General features: G+C 35.6%; 1 protein-coding gene and 1 non-coding gene across 2 annotated transcripts in view; one reads left to right on the top strand and one right to left on the bottom strand.

Annotated features, from left to right (window-relative positions):
• IL1RAPL2 (interleukin 1 receptor accessory protein like 2) overlaps nucleotides 1-27716 on the bottom strand; it is a 498076-nt gene that overhangs the window by 237492 nt on the left and 232868 nt on the right. The window contains exon 4 of the mRNA XM_069464229.1: nucleotides 23359-23433. Within this exon, the coding sequence (XP_069320330.1) occupies nucleotides 23359-23433 (75 nt within the window). The remainder of the gene's footprint in view (nucleotides 1-23358; nucleotides 23434-27716) is intronic.
• Nucleotides 25501-25642, top strand: LOC138379331 (U8 small nucleolar RNA). Its single transcript, XR_011232098.1, has one exon. It is a non-coding gene; the product is annotated as a U8 small nucleolar RNA (small nucleolar RNA).

Here is a 27716-nt window from a genome sequence, read left to right on the forward strand (position 1 = left end):
AATTTACCTTATAGAGGATCAGTTGCTCTTTCAGGCAGCTGTACATTGCAATAGAACAGAGGTTTACAAAAGCCACTCTGCAGAGCCCTAGGGGATCCATGGTAGAGGCTGAGGCCTAATGGGATTAGGACGTCATTAGCAATTTTCTCCTTCACTAAAGCTGTTTCCCCACAATGTGTTTTCATATTTGGCTTCAGCTTTAAATTGCCTTTGGAGACATGGTTCCACCACTAAAAGGGTAATGCCACTAAAATTGATAAGGATTTTTAACTTTTGTAAAGTCTCAAGACTACCATTATTTTGATTTCTGGATATAACCTGTGCTTCTCCTAAGGATATGCAAAGTGATTTTTCAATATTTTTTAAACATCAAAATGAATTAAAATTAAATTTGTAGTTCAAATTTTGGAAAATTAAGATAGAGATCTCTGGAAAGTTTCAAGACTACTGTTGACAAATGCAGCACTATCAAACCTATTCATGAGATGGATCTAGAGCCTGCCTGTACATAGTAAAATTCCTTTTCAAAATGAAGTAAAAAATTAGTGCAACTTTAGTCATCATATTGTTCATTTCTGCCCTCTACACCATCATCATCACATACACAGTCTTTTAAATCTGATTTTCTTGTGTTCATATGATGGGAGGGGGGGTGGCAGTAATAAGACAGATTTATCCTGATATTAATCCTTGCTTTGAAAAATAGTCTTATGATACATTATCTTGACCTTCTCAGTATTGTATATTTTGATTTGATGGCCATTCCACCTCTTTTCCACAGTTCACTGAGGCTGTAAACAAGAGAAGATATGTAATGGCATACCCTGAAAATTACACATTGTTGAAAAGGTCAAAATAGTAGAGCCGAATGTTGCTATTTGTAATTTACAGAATATATGAGGCATTCAAATTGAAATAACTCATTCTTTTGACAGACAGAGTAAGAACAACATAGAATGGCACAACATGAATCCATGTGGGAAACAAGCACTAGAAATAAAACATAGCCAGAGCCCAATTTCTTTCTTGGTTTCCTAAGATGGTGCTCCTTTTACTTATTCTTCCACAGGCATAAAAAACCTATGAGGTTCCCTGGAAACAAGTTACCTTTCATTCAAATGTTAGCTTGAAAAATGCTGAAAGAAAGAAGGAAAATTCAAGAATAGATTACATTTGGTTGTACAAAGAGGGAGCAGGAAGGTAATCTAAAAAGCACTGGCTGACTTGGGATAACTGCACTGGGGTAACATGTACTAACTAGCTGTGTGACCTTAAGTAGGTCATGTTTTCCTCTCTGGCCTTGAGTTTCCTCATGTGAAAAACAATGTGATTGTACCAGAAGTTCTCTTAAGAGCTCCCTAATTAGAATATTCTGTTCTCTCACTTGATCCTGTGATTTATAATCCAAATCTTTCAGACTTTTCCAGGGTGGCAGACTGTTTCCAAATATTGCCACCAATCATGATATGCATGCAGTTTCTCCTTTCAAGAAGTGGAATCAATGTTACTTCCCTTACATTTGGGCTGGCTTTGTGACTTGCTTTGACCAAGAGAACGTGGTGAAAGTGATACCCATTCCAGACCTAGTCTTTAAGAGGCCTGGCATCTTCTGACTGTTTTAGAAGAGAGCCATGAAGTAAAGAAGCTTGGACTAGAAGAGTGAATAATAAAATATTATGTGGAGAGAGAAGCCATGTGGAGAAAAACAATGAGGTGCTTTTGTCAAAGGTCAGCACCAAGGCCCCAGAATGTGAGTGAGGCCACGATGGGTGTTCCAGGCCCAGCCAAACTCTCAGTTGAAAGGAAATGCACAAATGACCAGCAATATAAATGCCTGGACACTCACAGCATTATGAGAAATAATTAATCATTGTTCTTTTAAGCGAGTAAATTTGGGGGGCAGGGGGTGTTACAGAGTAATAGGTAATTGAAACACACACTTTGGTAAAAGACATCTTTACTTATTTAGTAACCTGAAAGACTTTAGTTATTTCGACCCTCTTTCTCGTCTACCCATATCCAATCCATTACCAAGTCTTGTTAGACTGCAGGCTTCTTGAAGACAAGAGCCATGTCTCTTTTGCTCACTATTGCACTTCCAGCTCTTAACACAGTGGCTGAGGCATAGTAGGTTAATTTCAGAGAAGTGCTGTTACTCTAACCTCATCTCAAAGTGATGAAACTGCATGAACGACCACAATCTTACCTCCATCTCCACTAACACCTTAGTCTGAATTGCCTTCATCTTTTGCCTAAAATACTGCAATATCCATTTAACCAGGGTCCTCATAAAAAGAAGCTGGGTGAAAGGGTATACAGGAAATCTCTGTGCTACTTTTGCAACATTTCTGTAAGTCTACAATTATTTAAAAATAAAGTTAGAAAGCATAAAAGCACATAAATTGCATCATGAGACTTCTTTGATTAGAACCCTCCTATGAGATTCAGCATGATGTGATACTCCTTATCTCTCTGATGTCACTTCATGTCACTCCTATCTCTGTTTTTATAGATTGCGGTGTTCTAGCTACATTGGACTTAACTCTTTCAAATATTCCCAACTTTTTCCCTTCTATAAGACCTTTTCTTTTTTCCTGAGACAGGTCTCTCTCTTTTGCCCAGGCTGGAGTGCAGTGGTGTCATCATAGCTCATTGCAACTCCAAACTCCTGTTCTTATGCAATTCTCCTGTCTTAGTCTCCCAGGTAGCTGGGACTATAGGTGTGCGCCACCATGTCTGGCTAATTTTTCTTATTTTTTGTGGAGACAGGGTCTCAATATTGCCCAGGCTGGAGACCTTAAAATGTGCTATTCCCTCTGTTTGAAATACATTTTTCCTCAATTTTCACACAACACCTCCTTCTCATCTTTTAAGTTTTAGCTTCTGAACTTTCTGAAACCATACATCTCTATTCATCCACAATCTAATACATGTACTTTCTTCTTCCCATTCCTAACACTTAACTACAATTTGTCATTTTACATTCATGTAAAATAGCAGGTTAATTTACTTAACCTCTGTCTCCCCTGCTAGACAGTAATCGCCATGAGAGAAGAAACCATGCCTGCCTTATATCCCCAGTGTTTAGAACAGTGCCTGGTATATCATTTAGCACTCAATAACTCCTTGTTGAATCAGATAAACCTAATGGATTTTTGCTTAAATTATCTATTTGTATGAAGTACTACTATTTAAAATTTATGCAGATTAGGGTACATTTATAAAGGCCATGTTTGTGGACATAAAGGTACGGAAGAGAGAGTGAGAGGTCATTTTATGGCTCTACCACTGTTTCCTTGTGGTAAATATTTAGAGAGATATTGTATTTAGGTCTAGTCAAAACTGCTTTGTGCTTTTCACTATCCAATAAGAAAACTGGTCTCCTTCTTTTTTCTCTTATTTAGAAAACTGGAAATTCTGGTCTACCAAGACCAAAGAGAGTTAATATACTTCAAACATTATGTAATGTAGTAGCCTTTCACTGATTGAAGTATTCCAATTAATTAATTGGGAACTTGTTCAAAAGCTCAATATTTGAAAACATCATCACGATTCCCTATGGAGGAGTACAAATAGACTGAGCAATTAAAATGACTGCATTCACAAAAATCCTGATCCTTTCATTATGGACTGCTAATCCTGGATTTAAGAGATGGCTCTGATTTACGGGCTTGAGAAGTAAATGATCCAGAACATTCTTCGAATGGGAGAATAATATGGTGGAAAAAGTATGTTTTTCCATATTTCTGCTTTAATTGGTACTAATCATGCAATCTCAAGCCTGTTATTATTTATGGTTTCTGTGCTTCTGTATAATTTAAATTGCTCATGCTGTTTGCAAAATTCTAAGAAAAATGTGCAATTCTTGACCACAGAGAGCAGTTAATGAAAACGAATCCATGAGCTACTAAAGTGGAAATCAAAAGTTTAAGGCCATCCCCACACCAATGCCACAAATGGATTAAAAAAGGCTTTAAATCAGGTATTTGTTGTCATGCAGACAAAAAAAAAAATATGCTTAGCTAACTGAATTTGTACTTAAAAAAAAAAACACTGATTTTGGTCAAAGTGGTTTGTGTAGGTTGATAGGACCTAAAACATGTCAAGAATATTAAAGTGCTAGTTAGCTCTGGAAATCTAGACAACATTAAGCCTATTTTCTCAAAGGCAAAAAAATGAATGTATTTATCACTGACCGATGAACAAATGATTATGGGCCTCTTTCATGTAGCAATTCCTGTGCAAAAGCTTTGGGAGTTTAGCTGACCACAAGTTTAAAATACTAGCCAACTGTGACGTGGCTGCTGAATAAGCTCACACAATGTCAAACTACATTTATAACGATAATGATACCTTCCACGAATGTGCTGCTTTACATTGTCAAAAGTGCTTTCACCCAGATGATCTCATTTTACACAGTGACCGAAATACAGGAAGTCAGTATCCTATTCTCTACATGAGTTAGGCTACATCTGGTATATGGTCTCATATTTTAAGAAGTACACGGACATCCTTCATTAGATTATATCCTGAAGAGGGTAGCCATAATAGCATAAAGTTCCTATAAGAAATTATTAAGAACTGTAAATATCTAAAGAATATAAGATGCTGGGGGACCCTGCTAGTGTATTCAAATATTTGAAGGGCAATATGGAAGGAAAATAGGTATACTCTGTCTTTCTATAAGAAGGAGATATGACTCAACATAAAGGAGAACTTTCTAGTGACAAGAGTTGTACAATAATTGAACAGGTTGCCTTGTGGAGATGATGAGTTCTCCATTGTCTCTTCTTCTAGAAAATACTCTTAGAGATGCTCTCAGAACTATTCCTACATCCAGTAGGACTAGATGACTACTGTGGGGACAGCCAGTGCTCACCTATATATATTCACAGTTTCTCTATATTCTGCAGCCTCCCTTGAAATTAGGTTGGCCAAGGAGATGTGGTTGGAAGTAATACACACTACGTTCTGTTCTGGCATCTAAAAACAACATTGCTACCCTCCACATTCTCTCTCTTGGCTAAATAAAGGCAGGGGATCCACCAAAAGACTCTGAAGGGTCACTAGAGGATGGGGTACCCAGCAGGTAGAAAAAGCTTCAATTGTATAGAAAGTCACATGAATACCCAACTAGACTTTGTATTAGCAAGAAGCAAATTTTCCTTATGTTAAGCCACAGTGATTTTGTGTTTATTTATTACATTGGCTAGAGTTATCCTTACTAATTAAAACCACTAAAATTCCTTCCAATTTTCAGATTCTATGGTTCTTGATAACATTAAATGCAATCATAAAGTTATTTTCTAAAGCAAAGTTGGATTTGGAAAACACAAGAAATTTTATGGGAAGGCTACAGTGAGGGATGTTGCCAACCATCTAATATTTAGTTATCTTAGAAACTGAGAAATTCATTAACTTGTTTTTTCATTTATTCCTATATCTGTGCATTTGTTCATACATACAAATGTGTATACATACATAAAACAAACATATATTGAGCATCAAGCACTGTGCTTGCTGCTGGGAAAGAAATGTTGAACAAAATACCTAATTATCAAGTTCACACTCTAGTAAAGAGAAGCAGACATATCAGCAAATAAAGGTATAATTAAAACTAAACATGCTGGGAGAAAAGAATTCATTAGATATAGCAGGAACATGAAAAACTAGACATACCTTCTTCCTGGGATTGTAGACCAGGGATCAGGAAAGGTATCATTGGGAGGTGATGATAAACTCAATGCTAATACATATATGTAAAACAATGTTTGCCAGGAGGTTGGGAACGAAAATAAAGAAAACAGATTGGTGTAAGTGGAATATGGGTACAAGGAGAGGATGGGACTGAAGAAGTAGGTGGCAGCCAATAATCAAGGTAAGGAATTTGTGTTTTCTTCCCTAGGTAAGTAAGGGAGAGTTATTGAAGAGATTAAACCAGGAGAGACAGATGATAAGATTTAGATTTTTACATATATATATTTTTTTCTTATAGTGATGAGAATTGATTGAAAGTGAGCAAGACTGGAAGCAAAGAGACCAATTTGATTGTAATACTTTTCCCAGAAAGAAATATAGGAACCTGATCTGAAGTTATCGAGGTAATAATATAGAAGATTCTAAGTAGGAAGAATCCTTAAGCATTGTCACGATATGCAAATGAGGTAGAGGGAAGAGAATACTTTGAACTTGAGGTCTGACTTCAGAAATCTCTATTGGAACACTTTTTTCTTGTTGTTGTTGTTGTTGAGACAGAGTCTCACTCTGTTGCCTGGGCTAGAGTGAGTGCAGTGGTGTCAGCCGAGCTCACAGCAACCTCAAACTCCTGGGCTCAAGTGATCCTATTGCCTCAGCCTCCCGAGTAGCTGGGACTACAGGCATGCACCACCATGCCCGGCTAATTTTTTCTATATATATATTTTAGTTGGCCAGATAATTTCTTTCTATTTTTAGTAGAGACGGGGTCTCGCTCTTGCTCAGGCTGGTCTCGAACTCCTGATCTCGAGCAATCCACCTGGCCTCGGCCTCCCAGAGTGCTAGGATTATAGGTGTGAGCCACTGCGCCCAGCCTGGAACACTTCTTATCAACTGTCCTGTATATATGTCATATTTTTAATTGTAGCAACAAACATATAACATGAAATATACCTTCTTAACAAATTTGTAAGTATACAGTACAGTACTGTCATCTATATATCCACTGTTATACAACAAACCTCTAGAACTTATTCATCTTGCATGACAGAAACACTACATCCATTGAACAACAACTCTCCATTTCCCCTTCTCCCAGCCTCTGGTAACCAACATTCTATATTCTGCTTCTAAGAGTTGAACTATTTTAGATGTTTCATGTAGGTGGAATCATGTACCATTTGCCATTCTGTGACTGGCTTATTTCACTAAGCATAATGCCCTCAAGTTTCATCCATGTTGTCACACGTGAAGAGATTTCCTTCTTTGTCAAGGCTGAATAACATTCCATTGTATGTATATTCGTTTTATTTATTGATTCATCTGTTGATGGACATTTAGGTTGTTTCCACATTTTGGCAAATACCCAGAAGTGGGACTACTGAATGATATGGAAGTTTTATTTTTAATTTATTGAGGACCCTCCATACTGTTTTCCACAGAGGCTGCACCATTTTACATTCCCACCAATAGTGCACAAGCATTCCAATTTTTCCATAATACCAGCACCTGTAATTTTCTTTTTGGCTTTTATGATAATGGCCATCCTAACAGGTATTAGGTGGTATCTCATTATGGTTTTCCCTTTTATTTCCCTGATGATTAGAGATTTTGAATCATTTTTACATATGCATACTGGCCATGTGTATAACTTTTTTTGAGAAATGTCTATTAAAGTCTTTTTCCCATATTTAACCAGATTATTTATGTGTGTTTTATTATTGAGTTGTAGGAGTTATTCAGATATTTTTTATATTAACCCCTTATCAAATATGTGGTTTGCAAATATTTTCTCCCATTCCATAGGTTGCCTTTTCATTCTGTTGATCGTTTTCTTTGCTGCACAGAAGCTTTTCAAGTTTTCCGTAACCCCACTGGTCTATTTTTGCTTCTGTTGCCTGTACTTTTAGTGTTATGTCCAAAAAATCATTGACAAGACCAATATTATGAAGATTTTTCTCTATGTTTTCTTTTAGGAGTTTTATAGTTTCATTCAGGTCTTATGTTTAAGTCTTTAATCCATTCTGAATTTTGTGTATGGTGTGAGATAAGGGGTTCAATTTCATTCTTTTTCATGTTGCTATTCAGTTTTCCCAAAACCATTTGCATCCCAGTTAAATCCTACTTGGACATGGTATATGATCCTTTTAGTATGCTGTTGAATTTGGTTTGCTTGTATTTTGTTGAGGACTTTTACATTTATATTCATCATGGATATTCGCGTTTAGATTTTTTTTTTTGTAGTGTCTTTGGCCTTGGTATTAACTATTAGAGTAATGCTGAACTTGTGGAATGAGTTTGGAAGTGTTCCCTCCTCTTCAATTGTCTGGAAGAGTTTGAGAAGGATTGGCATAAATTCTTTAAATGTTTGGTAGAATTATGCAGTGAAGCCATCTGGTCCTAGCTCTCCTTTGTTTGGAGGGTTTTTTTTTATTATTATGAAATATTATTGATTCAGTATCCTTACTCATTATTGGTCCATTCAGGTTTTCTGTTTCTTCCCAGCTCAATGTTGGTAGTTTTATGTGTCCAGGAATTTTCTCTAGGTTTTCCAATTTGTTGGTTAGGTTAGCTAACTTTTATAAATATGCATAGTAGTCTCTTATATGAGACTATATAAAAGTCTCTCCTTTTTATTTATATGGCATCAGTTGTTATGTCCCCTCTTTTATTTCTGATTTTACTTATGAGTCATTTTTCTTTTTCTCTAAGTCTAGATAAAGGTTTGTCAATTTTGTTATTATTTTTCCAATAATCCAACTCAGAAAAAATCTTGATTTCTTCTATTATTCTATTCTCTACTTCATTTATTTATGCTGTAATTTCTATTATTTCTCTGACCCTTTTGGTTTTTTTAGTTTCTTGAGGGATAAATTTAAGCTTTTGCTTTGAGATCGTCGTTATTTTTTAATGGAGGTGTTTACCACTACAGATTTCCCTCTTACTATTGCTTTTGCTACATCTCATAAGTTTTGGTATGTTGTGTTTATGTTTTTATTGGTCTCAAGATATTTTCTAATTTCCTTTTTGATTTCTTCTTTAACCCATTAGTTGTTCAGGAGTGTTGTTTAACTTCCAAATACTTGTAAATTTTTCAGTTTTCCCTCTGCTATTGATTTTTAGTTTCATTCCACTGTGGTTAGAAAAGATACTTGGTATGATTTCACTTTTCTTAAATTTCTTAAGACTTGTTTTGTGAACTAAACAGTAATTAATCTTGGGAAATGTCCTGTGTGTGCTTGAGAAGAATGTATATTCTATTGGATGGAATTCTGCTCTTGGGTGAAATGTTCTGTATGTGTTTATTAGGTCCATTTGGTTGGTATATAGAGCTGTTCAGGTTTTCTGTTTCCTCACTGAACTTCTGTCATGATGATCTATCCATTATTGAAATTGGGGTATTGAAATATTCTACTATTACTGTGTTACTGTCCATTTCTCCCCATGGTTCTGTCAATGTTTGGCTTATATATCTGGATGTTCTGAAGTTGGGTAAATATGTTTATAATTTTTACATCTGCTTGGTGAATTGACCCTTTTATCATTATACAATACCCTTCTATGTCTCTGTGACAGTTTTTGATTTAAAGTATATTTTGGCTCATATATAGGGGCAACTCTGCTCTCTTCTGGTTATGATTTGTAAGGGATATACTTTTCCATCCTTTCACTTTCAGTCTATATGTGTACTTAAATGTAAATTAAGTCTCTTGTAGACACACACAGCCACACTGAAATAAGTAAGAAAAATTTATAAAGTGGCTGATTTTGTCTTTGAGCCTGCCTGGGGTACTTCCTATGATTTCTGGAGTTCCCATAAAGGCTTTTTAGATGGTATATTGTTATTAAGTTGATAGTTCTCTGGGAGAACAATGTGTGGTTCTTCCTATTCCACCATCTTGCTGATGATACCTACTGTCCTGTATTATTTATTTATCTCTTTCTGCTCAGCTATGTTCTAGTATTCTTAAGGCCATATCTGCCTTTTACCCATCTTTGTGTCTCCACAGAACCTTACATGCAGTAGGTGTTCAATAAATATTTTATTAAATGGATGAGTCCTATCAACAATCTTAGTTAAGAATAAGAAAGTCCCTTCTTGAACTTTTTGTTAATTAAGAGTAGGTATTTCTCTTTACCAAATAAACGAAGGCAGATGCTTCTATCTTCTTTAGTAAGAGACTACATAGTAGTCCAACCCATATTCTCATGATTTAATTTTGTGAAGATTTTAAAATTATCTTTATGGTTTTAAACTTGTGATCTTCCTCTTTCCCACTAAAACCAATTAAAGAAGTGGTTGTACGAAGAAAGATCAGAAAGAGAGATTGAGAAGAAACAAGAGGATAATTAGGTTGAGAACCAAGAGAGAAAACAGGAGAGTTTGAGGAAAGAGGAGGTGTTCATCACACACCGAATATCTATTGTGTGCCAAGCAAGGTGCTAATAAACAACTTCTTCAATAATGGCAAAGGGTGTAAAAATATTGTGAGGAGGAATAAGACATAGAGGAAATTACAGATTTAGGTAATTACAAGATTACTGAGAAATGAACTTCAAGAGAGTGGTGGGAATGAAGTTTAGTTTTAGTGAGGTGAGAAGTGAATGAGATAGAATAAAACAGATGCTCTATGTATACTTTTTAAAGCAACTGGATGGGGACAGAAAAAAGACAGATGGAGTAAGTGTACCTTGAATAGGAAGCAGGATCAAGGAAAGTGGAGCCAACACACTCAGGTTGAGTATGCTTTATCTGAAATGCTTGGGACCAGAAGTGTCTTGAATTTTGAATTTTTTTAGATTTTGAAATATTTGCATATACATAAAGGGATATCTTGGGGACCAGACATGAATCGAAAAATTAAATGCATGTTTGTTTCATATACAGCTTATACACAAGCCCGAAAGTAATTTTATACAATTTTTTTTTTTTATAATTTTGTACATGACTGCATTTTGACTGTTATCCAACACATGAGGTCAGGTGTGATATTTTCCCTTGTGGCATCATGTTGACATTCAAAAAATTTCACATTTTGGAGCATTTTAGATTCTCAGATTAGGATGCTCAAAGAGAGAGAGAGAGAGAATTCATTTAGGAAGAGGGAGAATTTAGTATATTTATTATAGGACCTAGTTTTCAAATGCAGTTGCAAGAAGATATAATTGATGGTTACCAAAATATATAGAAAGGGTAGAAATGAGCATAGGTAGACAATTTAAATTTGGACAGATGTAAGGGTACCATTCTCCTTCCTTGAATGGAGGGAAGGGACATTTTGAAATAGAGAGGAAGAAAATTGAGGCATTTTACATTGAATGGTCTTGGTTTGTTTTCTCAGTGACTTTGGATGTGATGCTCGTTTCCAGATCTGTAAAATGAACTAAATTGCACTAAGTTTCCTTCTGCTGAGAATACACCTTGGGATGGAATTGGAAAACTCAGAAGAGTAGACTAAATGTAATATAATAATTCTTTTGAAAAAGCTGAAGATAATGAATGCAATTTGGGATACACAGACAACAGAATGCTGAAAAGAGACAAGAGCCTAATGGAACAATATAACCATGGACTTGCCCTTGACAAATAAGTTCATTCTTATTGTGCTATTTCTACAAATTACATAAAGGCAGGGTCTCCCTGTCATCTTCTGTAAATTTTAGCCTGTGCCCACTGCTATTGACACCTAATTTTTTTTATTCTTTTTTGTTTACATGCCTACTTTAAGAATTCTTATGGTAGTTCTATTTGTAATTTCTTTGAGGAACGTTTCATACTGTACTCCATAGTAGCTCTACTAGTTTATATTTCCAACAATGGTGTATAAGTATTCCCTCTTCTCTGCATCCTTACCAGCATTTGTTATGTTCTGCCTTTTTGATAATGGCCATCCTAACTGGGGTGAGATGATACCTCATTGTGGTTCTGATTTACATTTTCCTGGCTAATTACCCTGATCTTATCACTATAAATTTTATGTATTGAAATATCACTATGTACCCTATAAATATGTACAATTATTATGTGTCAACTAAAAAAATAAAATTTAACAAGAGTTCTTTGCACTAAAATCACAGGAATTAACACTGGAACCAAAAAGTAAATGTAAGCAGAGTAGCAATCAGCAAAGTTTAAGAGTTTCTTGTTTGATATACAAAGTGGTCACTCATGAAAACAGCTGTCATTGGGTCAATAAGCTAACTACTTGACTGAGAAAGGAAGTAGAGATACAGCCAGAAGTGAACAGATAGATCATTCCTGCTATACATTCAGACATATTTAATAGCAGAGTCACAGAAATTCTAAGCTGACTAATAATGGCCAGGCTAATAATCATTTATTCACTACTGATCTAGCTGATTCCTCACTGGTATGTTCAGTTAAACTGCCTGTGGGTGTCTCAAAGAACCTTAATCACTGCATGTATCAATGGTTAATGATATCTTACATTCATCCTACTTTACATAACTATTAAAGAAATTAATTAAATAGTGCCTGAAAACATGCTTTGAGTTCCTTGGAGAAATATACTGCATAAATATGAGGTACTAATATTGAAGTTAGCCCTTCACCTTCTTCAATTCTCTTATGTAGAGTTAGTACAATTCTCTTTTATTCTAAAGCACTTTCACTTTCCCATAATTGAGCTAAAGAAGTTTTCAGATTGGGCCTTCACAAAAAATTCCTCCCCTCTCCTCTGCTGTAGGCCCGCAGTCCACCACATGTTCACATTCTTTTTGTTCCTTTGCCAGTTCATCATCACAATTGGCCTTGAGACACACCATGGTTACCAGCTAAGTTAAAATCTTATCAAACAAGTTGATTATAAATGGAAAATCATTATAGCAATGGGTATACTCTCAATACATTAGCAACTAAGGAAAATAAATTAAACTATCTGATAAAGGTCCTCAGTGGACCAGAGCTCCTTCTGTTCTTGGAAAGGAAGTGTCTTACAAACATATGCAAACTTTTAATATATATAAGCTCTACTCCTAGGTTAATATCGCATTTGTAATCAAAACCAAAGCGTATTTGTGGACTTGATACATACACAATTCAATTTTTAAAATTCAGATATTGGCAAAGACTAGACTTTTTCTATAAGAACTGATGTTGGGTCAAGTTTATCCTCTATTCTTTTTGATGGAGTCCATTTTTTCATACAAAAAGTCTTTAAATGCTTTTAATTTCCATGTGTGTCCTCCTTTGCATCACCCTAAGCTCCAGTTCTTTCCAACTTTCCTTTTCAGCAGCTATACCCACAGTGACAATACATTCTCTTGTGGGAATCAAGTGCCAACTCTTACAGGACTAGTGCCACTGCCTTTGGGCTTTCAGTATTCATTTGTTGCCTGATGTCTGATGGCTTCTGAGCCTTTGACTTTTCCACCTTGCTAAAAACCCAACAATGGTGTTTTCTCTTCTGACCTGACCTATTTGCTCACCACCTTGCTGGGGTCTCTGCAACCTCTAAGTTTCCAAACTACTGGCTTTATTTCACAAATCTTGGAGTTTTTACTCCAGATCTCTTGCCTTGCCCTTATGCTGTATTGACCCTGATCCACAGATCTACCCACTGTAGTAATATGGGAGATATTTAGGATAAGGATGGGAAGGTGGAAGATTTATGATGTTCTCTAAATCCAGCAACACATGTGCCTATTAACAGGACCAAATATTTATATACTACTGATATCTCTAGGTATTTCTAAAGGAGCAAAGCATCTTCCAATGTTTAAGCCATGTCTATATAAATAAAATGTAGAGGGTAATTAAGGGAATTATCTAAAAGATATAAAACCACCCTTCTACATCAATTGTGAGGACACTCAAAAGTAGTTTATCTATGAATGAACCAAATGATATTTCTCTCAATGTTCTACAAGTTTATCTATAATATAAAATCCACCTTTATTTATATAAAATCATATCAGATATTTGAGTTGAAAGAATACTGAGTATCTAAATAATTCTGTTTTTTCCCAGTTCATGTTGTATTTTAGATACAGTCAAAATTTGTAGCTCTGTTTCTTTCTTTTCCAGATATTTGAAAAGCATCCATAATCCACTGAATGAGATGGGTTAGAAGATGGAACTGCTGAAAAATGTCCCAAGCTGATACCAATGATATCACCACAGACAGAACATGTTTAGGGGAATAGTGCCCTCAGTTGACACATAGCCCTAATAAACTCCAACAGCAGAGACTTCCCTAACTTGTATTTTAGTCTCCAATCTATCCTTCCTACACTTGAATGATACAGATGAATTTATTTATTTTTTTTATTTCAAAATATTAAGGGGGTACAAATGTTTTAGGTTACATACATCACTTTTGTAATGCTTGAGTCCTGGCTATAGGTGTGCCGTTAACCCAGATAGTGTTCATAATACCATTAGGTAGGTTTTTTTCCCCTCCCCTCCTCCTCTCTTCCCCTGTTTGATTTCCACTGAGTTTTACTTCCTTCTGTGCACATGTGTGCTCCAGATGAATTTCTTGATCTGTGTTGAGATACTGGGTTACATGCAACTTTCTGGCTATTTAAGTATATTCATATATCCATCCAGAAAACTTTTCTATACTGCCTTGTGCTTCACAGCCAGGTTTCAGGCATACTTACAGCTTCTGAATTAGTTTACTATTTGAAAAGGAGTTTGGGCCTCAGTCACAAAGGTTGAAAGTCAAAATAATGCTCTGTTAATGATTTTTATTTTCTCATTGAATCAATTCACATTGGATATCCCTTTAACTTCCATATATGTAATCACTCATTTTCTGTGTAAAGATGTATTTAAAAACAGAGAGGGCACAGGTAAGCCCCAAATATAAGAGGACTGAGTAAATAATAGTACTAGCATAGATGAGCATTATGTGTTACGGGTTAAGAGTGCCAATTTTGGCTTCGCTGCTTATAAGCTGCTTACTAGTTTGGATAAGTTATATAACTTCTCTGAGAGCATTTTACTCATTTAAAAAATGGGCCACAGACATTTCTCGAAACACATACAAATGGCCAATAAGCAAACAAAAAGATACTCGATATCATTAACCATCAGGGAAATGTAAAGCCAAACCATAACAAGATATCACTACATACACATTAGGATAATTATAATCGAAAGCCTGGAAAACAACAAGTGTTAGAAAGGATGTAGAGAAATCGAACCCTTCTGCATTTCTGGTAGGAAGGTAAAATGATGTAGTGACTTGGGAAAACAGTCTGGCGGTTCCTTAAAAGGTTAAACATAGAATAACCAAATGACCCAGCAATTCTACTCCTAGGCATATATCCAAGAGAAACTAAAATATATACCCACACAAAAATTTGGACATGAACATGCATAGCAGCATTATTCATAAAAGCCAAAGACTTAAAATAACTAAAATGTCAATCAACTGATGAATGGATAAATAAAATGTGGTATATCCACATGATGAAACATTATTTGGTGGTAAAAAGGAGTAAAGTGCTTATATATGCTAAAACATGATTGAACCTTGAGAGCAATATGTTAAATGTAAGAAACCAATCACAAAAGACTGCATGTTATATTATGTTATTTATATTAAATATCCAGAATAGGCAAAGCTATAGTGACAGAAAGTTGATTAGTGATTGTCTAGAGCTGAGGGTAGGGTTGAGGGTGGGGGACTGAGGAGTGACTGCTAATAGGTTTCTTTTTCCAGTGTTGAAAATGTTCTGAAATCGTGGTCATGTTTGTACAACTCCATGAATATACTAAAAAACACTGAGATTTATGATTTAAATGGGTCAATTATATGGTATATGAATAATATCATCATAAAGCTGTTACAAATGAAGCAAATATCTATGTCCATCTCATAGAGTTTTGGGAGGATTAAATGATATAATCCAAATAAAGAATTTAATATAGTGCCTAGTACCCAGTTAACAATCAATGTTACCTCAACTACTACTGCTGCTGCTACTACTACTACTACTACTACTACAAATAATAATAATTACTATTAGTATACTACCAGAGCTATTACTAAATAAGCATTATTATAATAACAATAACTATTAACAGTAATAGAGCTATTATCAAATAAGAAAAAATAATATTCTTAATTTTTTTTATTTCAAAATACTAAGGGGATACAAATGTTTTAGGTTACATGAATCACTTCTGTAATGCTTGAGTCCCAGCTACAGGTATGCCCATCATGCAAATAGTGTTCATTGATTGCATCCATTAGGTAGGTTTATTTTACCTCCCCTCCATCCCCTCCTCCCTGGTTGATTTCCACTGAGTTTTACGTCTCTCTGTGCACATGCGTGCTTATCACTTAGTTCCAATTTAATAGTGAGTACATGTGGTGTTTGTTTTTCCATTCTTGAGATATTTCATTGGGAGAAAGGTCTACAGTTCCATCCAGATTGTTGCAAAAAATATTAATTCATCTTTTGTATGGCTGAGTAGTACTCCATGATATACATATACCATCGTTTATGAATCTAATCATGAGTTGATGGGCACTTGGGTTAATTTCACATCTTTGAAATTGTGAATTGTGCTGCAATAAACATTCGAGTGCAGGTGTCTTTTGGAAAAACTGACTTCTTTTCCTCTGGGTAAATACCCAATAGTGGGACTGCTAGATCAAATGGTAGGTCTACGTTTAGTTCTTTGAGGAATTTCCATAATGTTTTCCAGCACTGGGAAGGGCCGGTGAGTAGGGAGCTCACAGTCCAGGGACCCTTTAGTACTCTACAGGTCTTTAAGAGTAAAAGTTTGAGCCTCACTCTCTGTGGAAGCCCCAACAGAAGGGAAGCAGCAGCTCCTGAGAGACCTGGCTCAACTTTCTCTCTCAGCAGCCCTGGGTGGGGAAGGTGAAGGAGAGGAAAAGATTCTGAATGTAGGACAGGTAGCACTCTGTCATCTCTGTCCCTCTCTCTATTAGGCAGCCCACCTGGAATGTCCAGGCTCTGGCGTCATGCAGATCCCTGGGGACCCACTGGCTTCCTGTGGCTCCTGCAGTCTGGGTAGCAATTGGGAAATGTTTGTGTGGGTACGAACAAATGAAAACTGAGGATCTGACACCCCTTGGGTAGGACAAGGGTGCACAATGATTGGAGAGGCAATATGGCACCTGCCGTCTCATCTCGGGTCTATGGTAATGGGATGCATCCCAAGGGGGCTGGAAGCTCCTAGTTCACTGTAAGCAGCAGCTTTTGGGCTCGTGAAGGTAGAAAGGCTCTCCACCAGCTTGGGAGCCTGCTGGCTGCCAGAGATGTGAGGGAGGGAGAAACAAACCGCTCCTCCTACTCTTTTCACTGGACTCCAAGCCTCTTGGGGGTTGATCTCTGCTGATATCTTGCTCCTTCTTGTTCTGCTCCACAACTTCTTCCCGTGGAATACTCTTGTAGGTTCTGGCACTTATCCCTTGGAATTACACCCGATCTATGATTGTTTATTTGTATTTTCTTTTTCATCTAAAACTTTTCCTTCTTTCTGAGATGATCTGGAAGCTGGTGTCTCTTGTCAGCCATCTTCCTAGCTCTTCTGTTAATATTATTTAACTGTCCCTATTAGACTGATAGTTTTTCCTAGGACAGAATTTGGGGCCTAGAATAATGTTACCATACCCAGTAGGCTATAATAAAAATAACGCAAACTTTGGAGTCAGATCTGGTTGAAATTCCATCTCTGTCACTTACTAAATATGTAGCCTTGGGTAAGCTATTTCATCGGTCTGGAGCTAAGTTTCCTCATCTGCAAAATGGTTCAACACTATCTATTACTATTATGAGCTCTTATAAGGAATAAGATAGTATATGTACAAATGCGCATGCAGTTCCTAGTATATAGTAAATTCTCAATGATTTTGGTTCCACAATGGTAAAATCATGGTTTTGGCATTAAAAAAATATGATGAAATACTGTCAAGGTTATATCAATATCTCAATAGGATGTAAGCTTAAGGAATTATCCCAAACACCAATAAATGCACAGTGGACTGGTCAACAATCATGTTATTTAAGAGATATTCATAATCAACTTGTAACATTATAATAAAATCTTTAGTAAACTGTTAACTTTTTTCCTATTTCATTCTTAAAAGTATCAAAACAAGTACATCTAAGTAATAGAAACTTAGACAAAGTAAGGGAACCAGTTTCAGTCTCTGTCATTAATACTGCAGCCAACTCTTGGGGAAAAGGTTTGGCCCAGACTTTCCAGAGTTGTAAATAATGCACATGTTGTAAAATCTGGGCAACAGAATGGTTTTTAGTTTGGGGTAGTCCATGCTAAGCTCGTGCATGTTAGCCTGAATAAATAGATATTTTGGAAACAGCTCACTAACCCTAGAATGTCTACAAGGGAAAGGGAACACTGCCATGAACCAGCTCCAATTATGTGTGCCAAGAAAGCTGAGTGAGTTCATGATACCCTCCTTCCTCCTCTCCAAAATCTTCCAAGTGCTCAGTTATTCAAGATTACATGAAGGTTTTTAAGGAGTTATTTGAAAACTAAGAGGTTAATGAGATAATACAAAAGATAAATTAAAAGAAATCTCTTGTTACCATCATTATACACACAATGCCTATACGAAGTCATGACTCCAGCTAATGAAATAATCATGTATTACTATTTGTATTGACAATAATTCTAGTTTGACATTTTAGCTCAATTGGTTGGTTGACTAGCTTTGGCTTGTTTATTCTATGTAGACCTTAGAAAGAGTTGACTAGTTTTGCTAAACTGAACTGACTCATGGGTATCATAAGTTTCCATGTTTAGTATTTGCTATATTGAAGCAAATTAGTGGACAATTTATGATTTCAAAAGGTTCTATCTTTGGCAATTCTTAATTATTTTCAAATAAATATCGTAATTGGTTTGAGATTACAGAGCTATGTCATTGTATTGAGTGAAAGCCTAAGTGCCCCAAACCTGTAATACATGAGGTCCTGCCGCAAAGAAAGTCACTTTCCCTTTTCCCATCTCTGTTTTGGCAGTTATTGTATTGCATTGCAATTTGGCTTACACATCTGTCTTGCCCACTAGATCGACAACTCCTTAAGGCCAAGAACCTCATTTTATTCACCTCTGTATCTCCAGGATCTAATACACTGTTTGGCACTCAGTAAGAATTCAATAAACGTTTTTAGGTAAACAAAGGTTAAAGAAACATAGATTTGGTTGAATAGCTAATTTCCTAATTTGGGGTTCAATTAGTTACTTTTTTGCCTTCTAGTCCTGATTATTGGATGGAATGTCATATTTTGATTTCTTCTCTTATAGAGTCTTTTACAGTGGTCTCTTAGGGGATCTGATATAATTTTCAGTAGATAGTGATATGCTGGGGAAATTGATTTCAGATAAACACTCCTTATACACATAGAGACATTTTGAGACAGTAGCATGTAACGTAGTCATAAAATATAAATTTGAATAGCCTGTAAATATAAAATAAATTCTGAATGAGAATAGGAAAAAAAAAAGAAAAAAAATCTTCTGTACCAGATCAGATTCATCTAGAGATAAACTATTGGCTTTTTGAAACATCTGAAATAATCCAATTACCTTGACTGTTCTACTGTTCTGAGTTTTTCTGCTTTGCCTTAGGCCCCCAGGCCCTCTTTTTTACTCTTCCAACACAGAAAGAGAAAGTAAACAGTGTTTATATTTATTTTCTCCATAACACGGCCTGGCTTCTTTTAAGTCTTAGGAAACTTCCAAGAAGAAAATTATCATCATCAGTGAGAAGAACAGAGCACATTTTCAAATTCACCCATAATTAAAATTAAATGGCAGGTCTCAAATCTTTGCATCCAAATTTGTTCATGGCTTTTTCAAAGCTGCTAGTAGTATGGTATAGTTTGTAAAGCATGCATTTGGTTCCTATAAAAAATACTGTATAAAAAAATGATCTACCTTATCATGAGTGCATTTCAAATGGGGCACACGTCCCTATGACATTTAAATACTTCAGTATTAAAGGTGCCATATAAATTAATATATTATAATACAATGTTGTTTTTCGTAGAAAAATTATTGAAAATATATTCCTTTTCAACTGCTGAAAAGAGAATTAGCCCTGGTATAGTAAAGGTTTATTTTTCAAATTTAAAGCTAAATTTACCTTCAGAGCAAGAAAATAAATGGAGGACAACAGGACCAAATTGGATTTTGTGTGTGTTTCGTACATTGTTTTTATCTTTATATTTCTTACATTACTACAGGCAGTTTTAGCTGCATAGGCTTGCTTTGTGAGAGCAATGGTTTTCAGATTATTTTGTTAAGAATGTGTTTATCATCTCAATATATATGGTTATTTGGTTAAGATTAATCTTCTTTCAACATTACAATGTGAACACAATTTAGCAACACCAAACTGTCATCACTATGTCAGCAAAAACGTATGTAAATTTCTAGAACCTTCCAGATGACTAATGGATTATACTATAGGAGCGAGAAAGTCAAGATGTTTATTTTCCTCTAGAGACACAACAGAATATCTGCACTCATGTCAACTCCATGTACTAAAAAGTATTTATCTGTACTGAAATTTTTCATTTACTGGGTTGCCTTTAGAAATATCCAGAACTGAGAACTGAGTTGTAACCCTCAAACAAATGCATAAACAATTATTTCAGACCATGTTTTCTAAAACTATGTTAAAGCTGGTACTCAAGTATTTCCCAAACATTTCTTATTTTACATGAAATGGCTACACGGGATACTCATCCACAGGCAAAATGGAATTGAGAATGCTCTAGAGAAACTAATTAATGTTTGTTTTGGTTGTCTACTATTGCTTAACAAACTACCCCTTAACTTAGTGGCCAATGACAACCATTGATTCAGCTCATGACTTTTGGGGTAAGAAATTTGAGAAGAGTTTGGCTCAGTGGTTTGTCTCTGGTCTACAGGGCATAAGCCAGGGCAGCTGGGGCTGGACACCTTCTTCACTCACATGTCTGGTGCCTTGGTGCTAGTTGGCCTTTCTTTTGCTCTCTCTCCACATGGTGTGTCATCCTCTTGTGCCTCTCCATGTAGCCTGAGTGTCAAGCAGCACAGTGGTTTCAGAGCAGACCAAGAGACCAGTACAGAAGTTGCAAGTTTCTTTCCACCCAGCCTCTGATATCTCAGAACATCACTTCTGCCATACTCTATTGGTCAAGCATGTCCCTAAGGCCAACTCAGATTCAAGGAGAGGGGAATGAGAAACCATGTTTAGTTGGTAGGAGTAGCCAGACATTTGTGGCCAACTTTAATCTACCACCATATTGTCTAAGATTTTAAGTGATGGGATTTGGGAAACCCAAACTCAGTAATGTGCTTAGCCATTTGGATTAGATTGTTGTATTTTTTGGCAGTTCTAATTTTAGTTCTACTTTGAGGATGTCCAAAGCTGAATGTGGACATTTCATTACCTTACTGAATTCTAAAAGTTTTCCAGACATAGACAGGGATGTTCAAGAGCCCCAGTTATCTTTCTCTATCTCTTATTTACACCTGGAGTTTTCTAAACTCTCATCAATCTGACTGCAGATCTTTCACTGACACTGAGGACCTCTTTGACATTTACAGTGCTTCTAATGTCACCTTACAATTGAGGTATAAGAACAACTTACAAAATGATTTCCAATTGTGAATAAATGGTGCTAAATAAATCTGTGGAACAGTTAAAATCGCTTAAAATTAACTAGTCATGTGCTCCTTGAAATGCCAAAGATCTGATTTGACTGATTTTGCTTTTCTTTGGCTGAGTTACATGGTTGTTTTACCATCTCAGAGAAACAGCCTTTCTGGGATGTAAAATGGACAGGTTTCCATCTTTCTGTCTAAAAAGTTGTTTCCAAATTGTCCTACAAACTAAAAACTGAAAAGTTCAGCCTTATATCTAACATAAGTTGGAAGTAAATTATTTTAGTAAGTGTACATTTTGACAGAAAAGTTTGAGAAGTACCGCTCCAAAGCAAGGAGAGGGACCCTGGCAAGGAGATGCATTTCATTCAGGTTCACTGAGTGCAAGACTTGTGCGTGCCATTGAAGACATCTCTAAGATGCGTGCTTTGCATAAATATGTATTCTAACATAGGTATGTATGTCAAAATACTCTACCAACACTACCACCCTATACAATTACTAAAATAATTTACTTCCAGAATAAAGGGAATATCTCCTAGGGGCCACAAACATAAAATTTACTCATGTTTTACTTGAAATATCTGTGTAAATTTTGTTTTTTCCTATTTGATATATAAGTATTCATATAAAAACAATTTATCCACTTCAGTCTCCACTTTAATGATACAAGATCATCAAATCATATGGTTTCATGTAACCCCTGGCAAACCACAAAGTACTCTTGGGATATTTTATCTCAGTTTGAGATGGAGAGATGTAAGTAAAAATTATTGAGGAATAAGGGTGTTAGCACATCTCGATTTGGCTCTAACAAAATATACTGACTGAAAAATAATACAGAGGATGTGGGTAGAGTCATAGTCTAATACTTCAACATTATTTACAAAATATTTACTACTTCCACAGTCCAATTATGACAACATGTTTATTATTTTCTCTTCTTGTTTTAAAATATTTAACTTTGATATGCATATTGCTTGGCTGAAATTAAAAACTACAATGTGCTATATTTCATTTTGGAAAAATGAACAAGCTCTTAGGAATATAATTTTCTGTCTATTTTCAAGATAGAAATAAGCCTCTAACAATCCAAGTTGGATTGTAAAGATCAAAAGTTGAGTCAAAAGCTTCCAAAGTGAGTGAAATATTGGAACCAATTTGTCTTCCCTGACTGTATAATTGGTGAGTACCATTATGGTCACAACTTTCAATAAATCATATACCCAATGTAAGCCCAATACATTTCCAGAATATTTACTTAGTTCTTTTGTGGTTCTCTTGTTTAGAATTGAAGAAATTTGGAATACTAGGATGAAACCCAAGACAGATGAAAGCTCACAAATGTTACAGGACATAGTTTAGATTAAGGCCACGGTTTGAAAGAGATCTTAGCAGGCCTCTGAATTTCAAGCTTACACTACTTCAAATTATAAAGATTAGTGGTAGGGGACTTTAAGAAGAGGCTTAACACCTTCTGTCCTTATTTGAGTCTGTAAAAAGACAGTAACACCAATAAATCAACTTGCTTGTTTTTCCTAACACCATATGATTCATAAATACTCAGAATCCCAACCTAAAAACAAGTTTTCAGTAGCCCTGGATTGGGTCATTGGAAATAATATTATCAAATCATTTTAAAGGCTGAACCAGAGGGCTGTCTTTTATTTTAAGAAGTGCTTGATCTTCAGGAGATAATATTCTCCAAATAAAAAATTTTGGCTGACCGTATGAAAAGTTTATTATACCAATCACCAATGTAAGACACTCATAAATCTATCAATCACCGAGTTAAAAAGCTCTGTCATACAGCACACTTAATACCCAGTGTAACCAATTAGTATAACCATTCCTTGATGCGATACAAACTCATTTCCTTAAACTGCTATCGCAGTGAACTCCAGGGTTATAAATAAGCAGAACACAAATTGATTTGCATGTAATAACAGTGGCAATGAACCTTTCCTGGTTCATGCCATTTTCCCCATCTGTTAACAGAGAGCAAGTTTAGGATCTATTATTCCCAGAAGGGGACTTACCCAGCTGGACATCTATAACACTTGGCTGATTCTCCATGGGGAACAATGGCTTGGGAGGCTTGTCTGTGAGTAAAGCTAGAAAAGAAAATGAAAGAAAGTAATGGAAAAATTGAGATAAATTACAGGATAAGCAGATTCTATCATGTATGATATTTAATGTTTGTAGACTTGATGGTGTGTAAACATATATTAGACAGTGTTCCTACTTGAGTAGTTACTCTATCCATACAATATCCATTTCCCAGCACATTTAGAGCATCATTGATTCCCTGTAAATAGGCCATTTGAACAGCTATATTTTCCAACAAGATCAAACAAATAGACTATTTTGGGTGGCTTTTATAAGCTTGTGACTATAAAGACACCAAGGTTTTAAAAGTATAATCGACAACCTTTTTTTTTTTTTTTTTCAGGAAAAACATTAAATCCCTACATCTGCTTTGTAATACTATTTCTCAATGAAATATAACCCTAATGGACATTTCTAGTGGCATGAACCTTCTAAGCCTGACTCATTCCCTACTATCCACCCCAACCTCCAAAATTATATAATAAGGCAGTGGTACCTTCATTAGGATAACTGATCAAAAATACTGATTAAGCATCTTTTATGTACCATGTCCTGTGTTAGGTGCTAATGGAAAAGGAAGTAAAGTCTTTATTCTTGCCCTCAATTTATAATCTAGGATTATGAATACAGGACTAGCACACCAAAATAGAGAATAGAACACAGAATACAACCTAGTAAAAACTGTAGCATTTGAGCTATAAGGCTATATATAGGTGGTAAATAAATAGAGAAAGGAGAGGTTAATATTGACTGGCAGGGTTGGGGAAAGTTTTATGAAGGGCATGGATCTCCATATGAACCTTAAGGGATGGAGAGAATTTGGAAAGACAGAGAGTAAGGAAGAAGAAATTCAGGAAAGATTAACAACACAAACTGAGGCAAAGAGGTAGAACTTGGCAAGCATAATGTACTTTAACGAAAGGGGGCTGGAGAGAAGGGGTTGTGTGAGATGAATTAGAGATGAAACAAGATACATAAGACAGGGTTCAATTCTGGAGGATCCTGAGAAATACGCAGAGGAATGTGGACATATTATGGTGGGCTAGAATGTCATTGTAGATTCTTGGAACAAAAAAAAATGACTCAAAGGAAGTTCTATCTAACAATGATTGGCTTGATATATAGGATGGGTTGGAGAAGAAAAAACTAGTTAAGAGGATGAAGTAACCACGCTGTAGTGTTTGGGGGGGATGAGGAGTCAGAGTTAGGAGTTAGGAGAAATTTAATAAAAGGAGGAGAAAAATCTGAGAGGTATCTGGAAGAAAGAAATGAGAGGACTTGGCATACAGATACATAACGTCATATGTATTGCTGTCATAAAACAAACCTTATATCAAATTATTATTTATATTTCAATTTCCTTTTAACTGTTCCTGTATTTATGTCTTCCTTCAACTATCCAACTAGACTCTTGCCTACGAAAAAGAAATATTTTATAGTTTATAATAATTCATAGGAGGCATAGAATCGGATTGGGCTATAAGATAATTATTAAATCATCACTAATTGACTGGCTTAGGAATTCCCTCCTGACATGAGAGAAGAGCTCATACTATTTGCAAACATACTGAGAAAAGAAAGAGAGAAACAAGAGTTGATCACAGGACAGGTAAGGTTAGGGAAACACACAAATTTGGTGAGATTTTGAAAATTGTAGTTGGTAATAAACAAATGCATTAGAAATATAGTAAGAAAAGAGCTTTACAAAAATTGGCTGCTTCTTCCTGATATCTCAACGGCCTGAAATAGGAAAATTTTAGTGACTTAATTATTCTCATTTTTTCAAGAAATCTTTATTGATGGCTTACAAAATGAATTGTCCTCATGGAACTGGACATTTTTTTAATATCATAAATGAAGCATCACAAGAATGGAAAAATAAACACCACACGTATTCACTATTAAACTGGAACTCACCCATAAGCACACATGTGCATGAGGGAAGTAAAACTCAATGGAAATCAAGGAGGGGAGGGGGATGTGTAAAAATCTACCCAATGGGTACAGTGAACACTATCTAGGTGATAGCACTCTTCTAACCCTGACTCAAGCATTATAAAAGCGATCCACGATCGTCAGGTGGGATAATCCTTATCTATTACTCCATATGGAGAGCAGATTAGGAAAAGATGATGGGAGCTTGCATGATACATGATTATACATCTCCGTGTAATCAGGACTTGCAACAAAAGTGATCCATGTAACCAAAAACATTTGTATCCTCATAATACTTCGAAATAAAAAATTTTTTTTAACTAAAGTGATTTGGGCATAATTTAGACAGACCTGCTTATATAATATCTAGTCTTCATTTCATAAATACTACAGTCACTCCTTAATCTGAACATTAAATATTATTAGAACCATTAGGAATACACTTTAAATAAAATTTATGTATTTGAATTCAAAATCCAGTCATATCAGATGTTCAATTTTGTTGTTTTAGTTTGCTATTGTTTGTAATAGCAAAATATTGGAAACAAGCTAAATGTCCATCAGTAGGATATGGGTTAAATAAAATTGTGGTGATTTCATATAATGATTTATGATATAGCTGTTTAAAAGAATTAGGTGAATCTGTACATTTGATATGAAAATATTTCCAAGATATACTGTTTAATAAAAAAGCAAGGTTCTAAATAGTGTGCACAGCATGCTAATATTAGTTTAAATAACATATATGTATATATAAATTCATTTATTTAAATATGGAATATTTCTGGATGGATACACGTGCAACAGGTAACAGCAGTTTCCTCTAAGGAGTAGAAGTGGATGGCTGAGGAATGGTGAGGGGTGAGGGAAGGACAGTATGGGGCAAGCAGAAGGAAGATTTAATCTTCTCTTACATAACTTTTGTGTATTTTGAACCATATGCATATACTGTGTATTCAAAACATGAACAAAACTAAAATTAAATTAAATCTAGTCATTTTACATTTAATTTATTAAAAAGTCACTTTGGTTTCATTGTAGAATTATTGTCAATTTGCCTTATACATCCAAATAATAGAAACTTAGCTTGCTGGAAACTATTCTTAGACAATCTTATTTTCAAATATGTCTTGCTTCCAAATGAATTAACTGGAATGTGACAGGTGGGAAGCAACTGTAAATAATATATTAATATTTCATGTAAGGAAATGACGATCTTGTTGTACTTTCAAGCAGGATATGAATTTGAGATCATTGTTGTCTCCTACCCTTACCTCCCACCATAGACTATGGATATATTTACCCTAATTTTACTATTGTTAAATGTTAAATTACTTAAGTTGACATTTATTAATATTAAAGATAATTTTAAGTGCCTTAAACTTACAGTTGGCTCATCATTTTAAAAGTGTTTTCAGATACATTAGCTCATGTGATCTACCCAATGACCTTGGAAGGTAAAGAAGGCAGTTAAAATTGTGGCGAATTTAGAGATGAAGCTCACATTGTCTTATTTGGTGCCCCCTTGTGACCAAAAGCCTCCATTTGCAGATGGATAGGAAGACAGAAGTTTAGGCAGGAGATAGGTAAAGAGGTCAATGCTAAATCAATGGTTTTAGCTTCTTGTCCGTACGCTAATTAAGTAAGCTAAGGTTCCTAGGCCATTGGGAAACACAATTCTGGTAGGACAGCCCATACACAAACCCTTTGTTCCCCTAAACCCATGAATAGAAGGGGATGAACTTGCACTTACCAAAGCACATCCCAATGGGATGTATGGGTGTGGAGCCTCATTAAATTCCAATATCATGTTTAAGCCTGGGAATTGCCAAGAAGTACAAAACATTTGTGATGATGAAGCAGCAACTGCAGCAGTTCATCTGGATCCTGACCACCAGCCCAGAGACAAATCTATCAGCACCCTGCATAATTATGGCATTTGCAGATTAGCTAGAGTACATGCTGCCATGGGTGGGCATGCTCATTTCTTTCTTATTATTTTTTTTAGTCTCATCTGAAATTCACAGTTACTATTTGGGAAAGGAAGGAGAGAACTGTCAATACCAAGCCCCCTAAACAACAGAGCAGAGATTTACAATTTTATTAGGAATCTTATTCTGGAACTTGAGAGGGACTAATTGGGATCTAAGCTAGTCTTTGAATGTACTGCTTAAGCTTCATGTTTTGATTGAAAGAATGAGAGCAAAGGATGCAGTTGGATATTAACATTGCAGTGTACAATTCCTCCCCTGCATTTTCCACTGTATCTGTTTATATTTAATTATCCTTAAATATAATTGCTCCACTGAGCATACTATGACACTGGTCTTAATGTACTAGTGAAGCTACTACT

Source organism: Eulemur rufifrons, chromosome 30 (assembly GCF_041146395.1).
Source record: "Eulemur rufifrons isolate Redbay chromosome 30, OSU_ERuf_1, whole genome shotgun sequence".
Classification (NCBI taxonomy): Eukaryota; Metazoa; Chordata; class Mammalia; order Primates; family Lemuridae; genus Eulemur; species Eulemur rufifrons.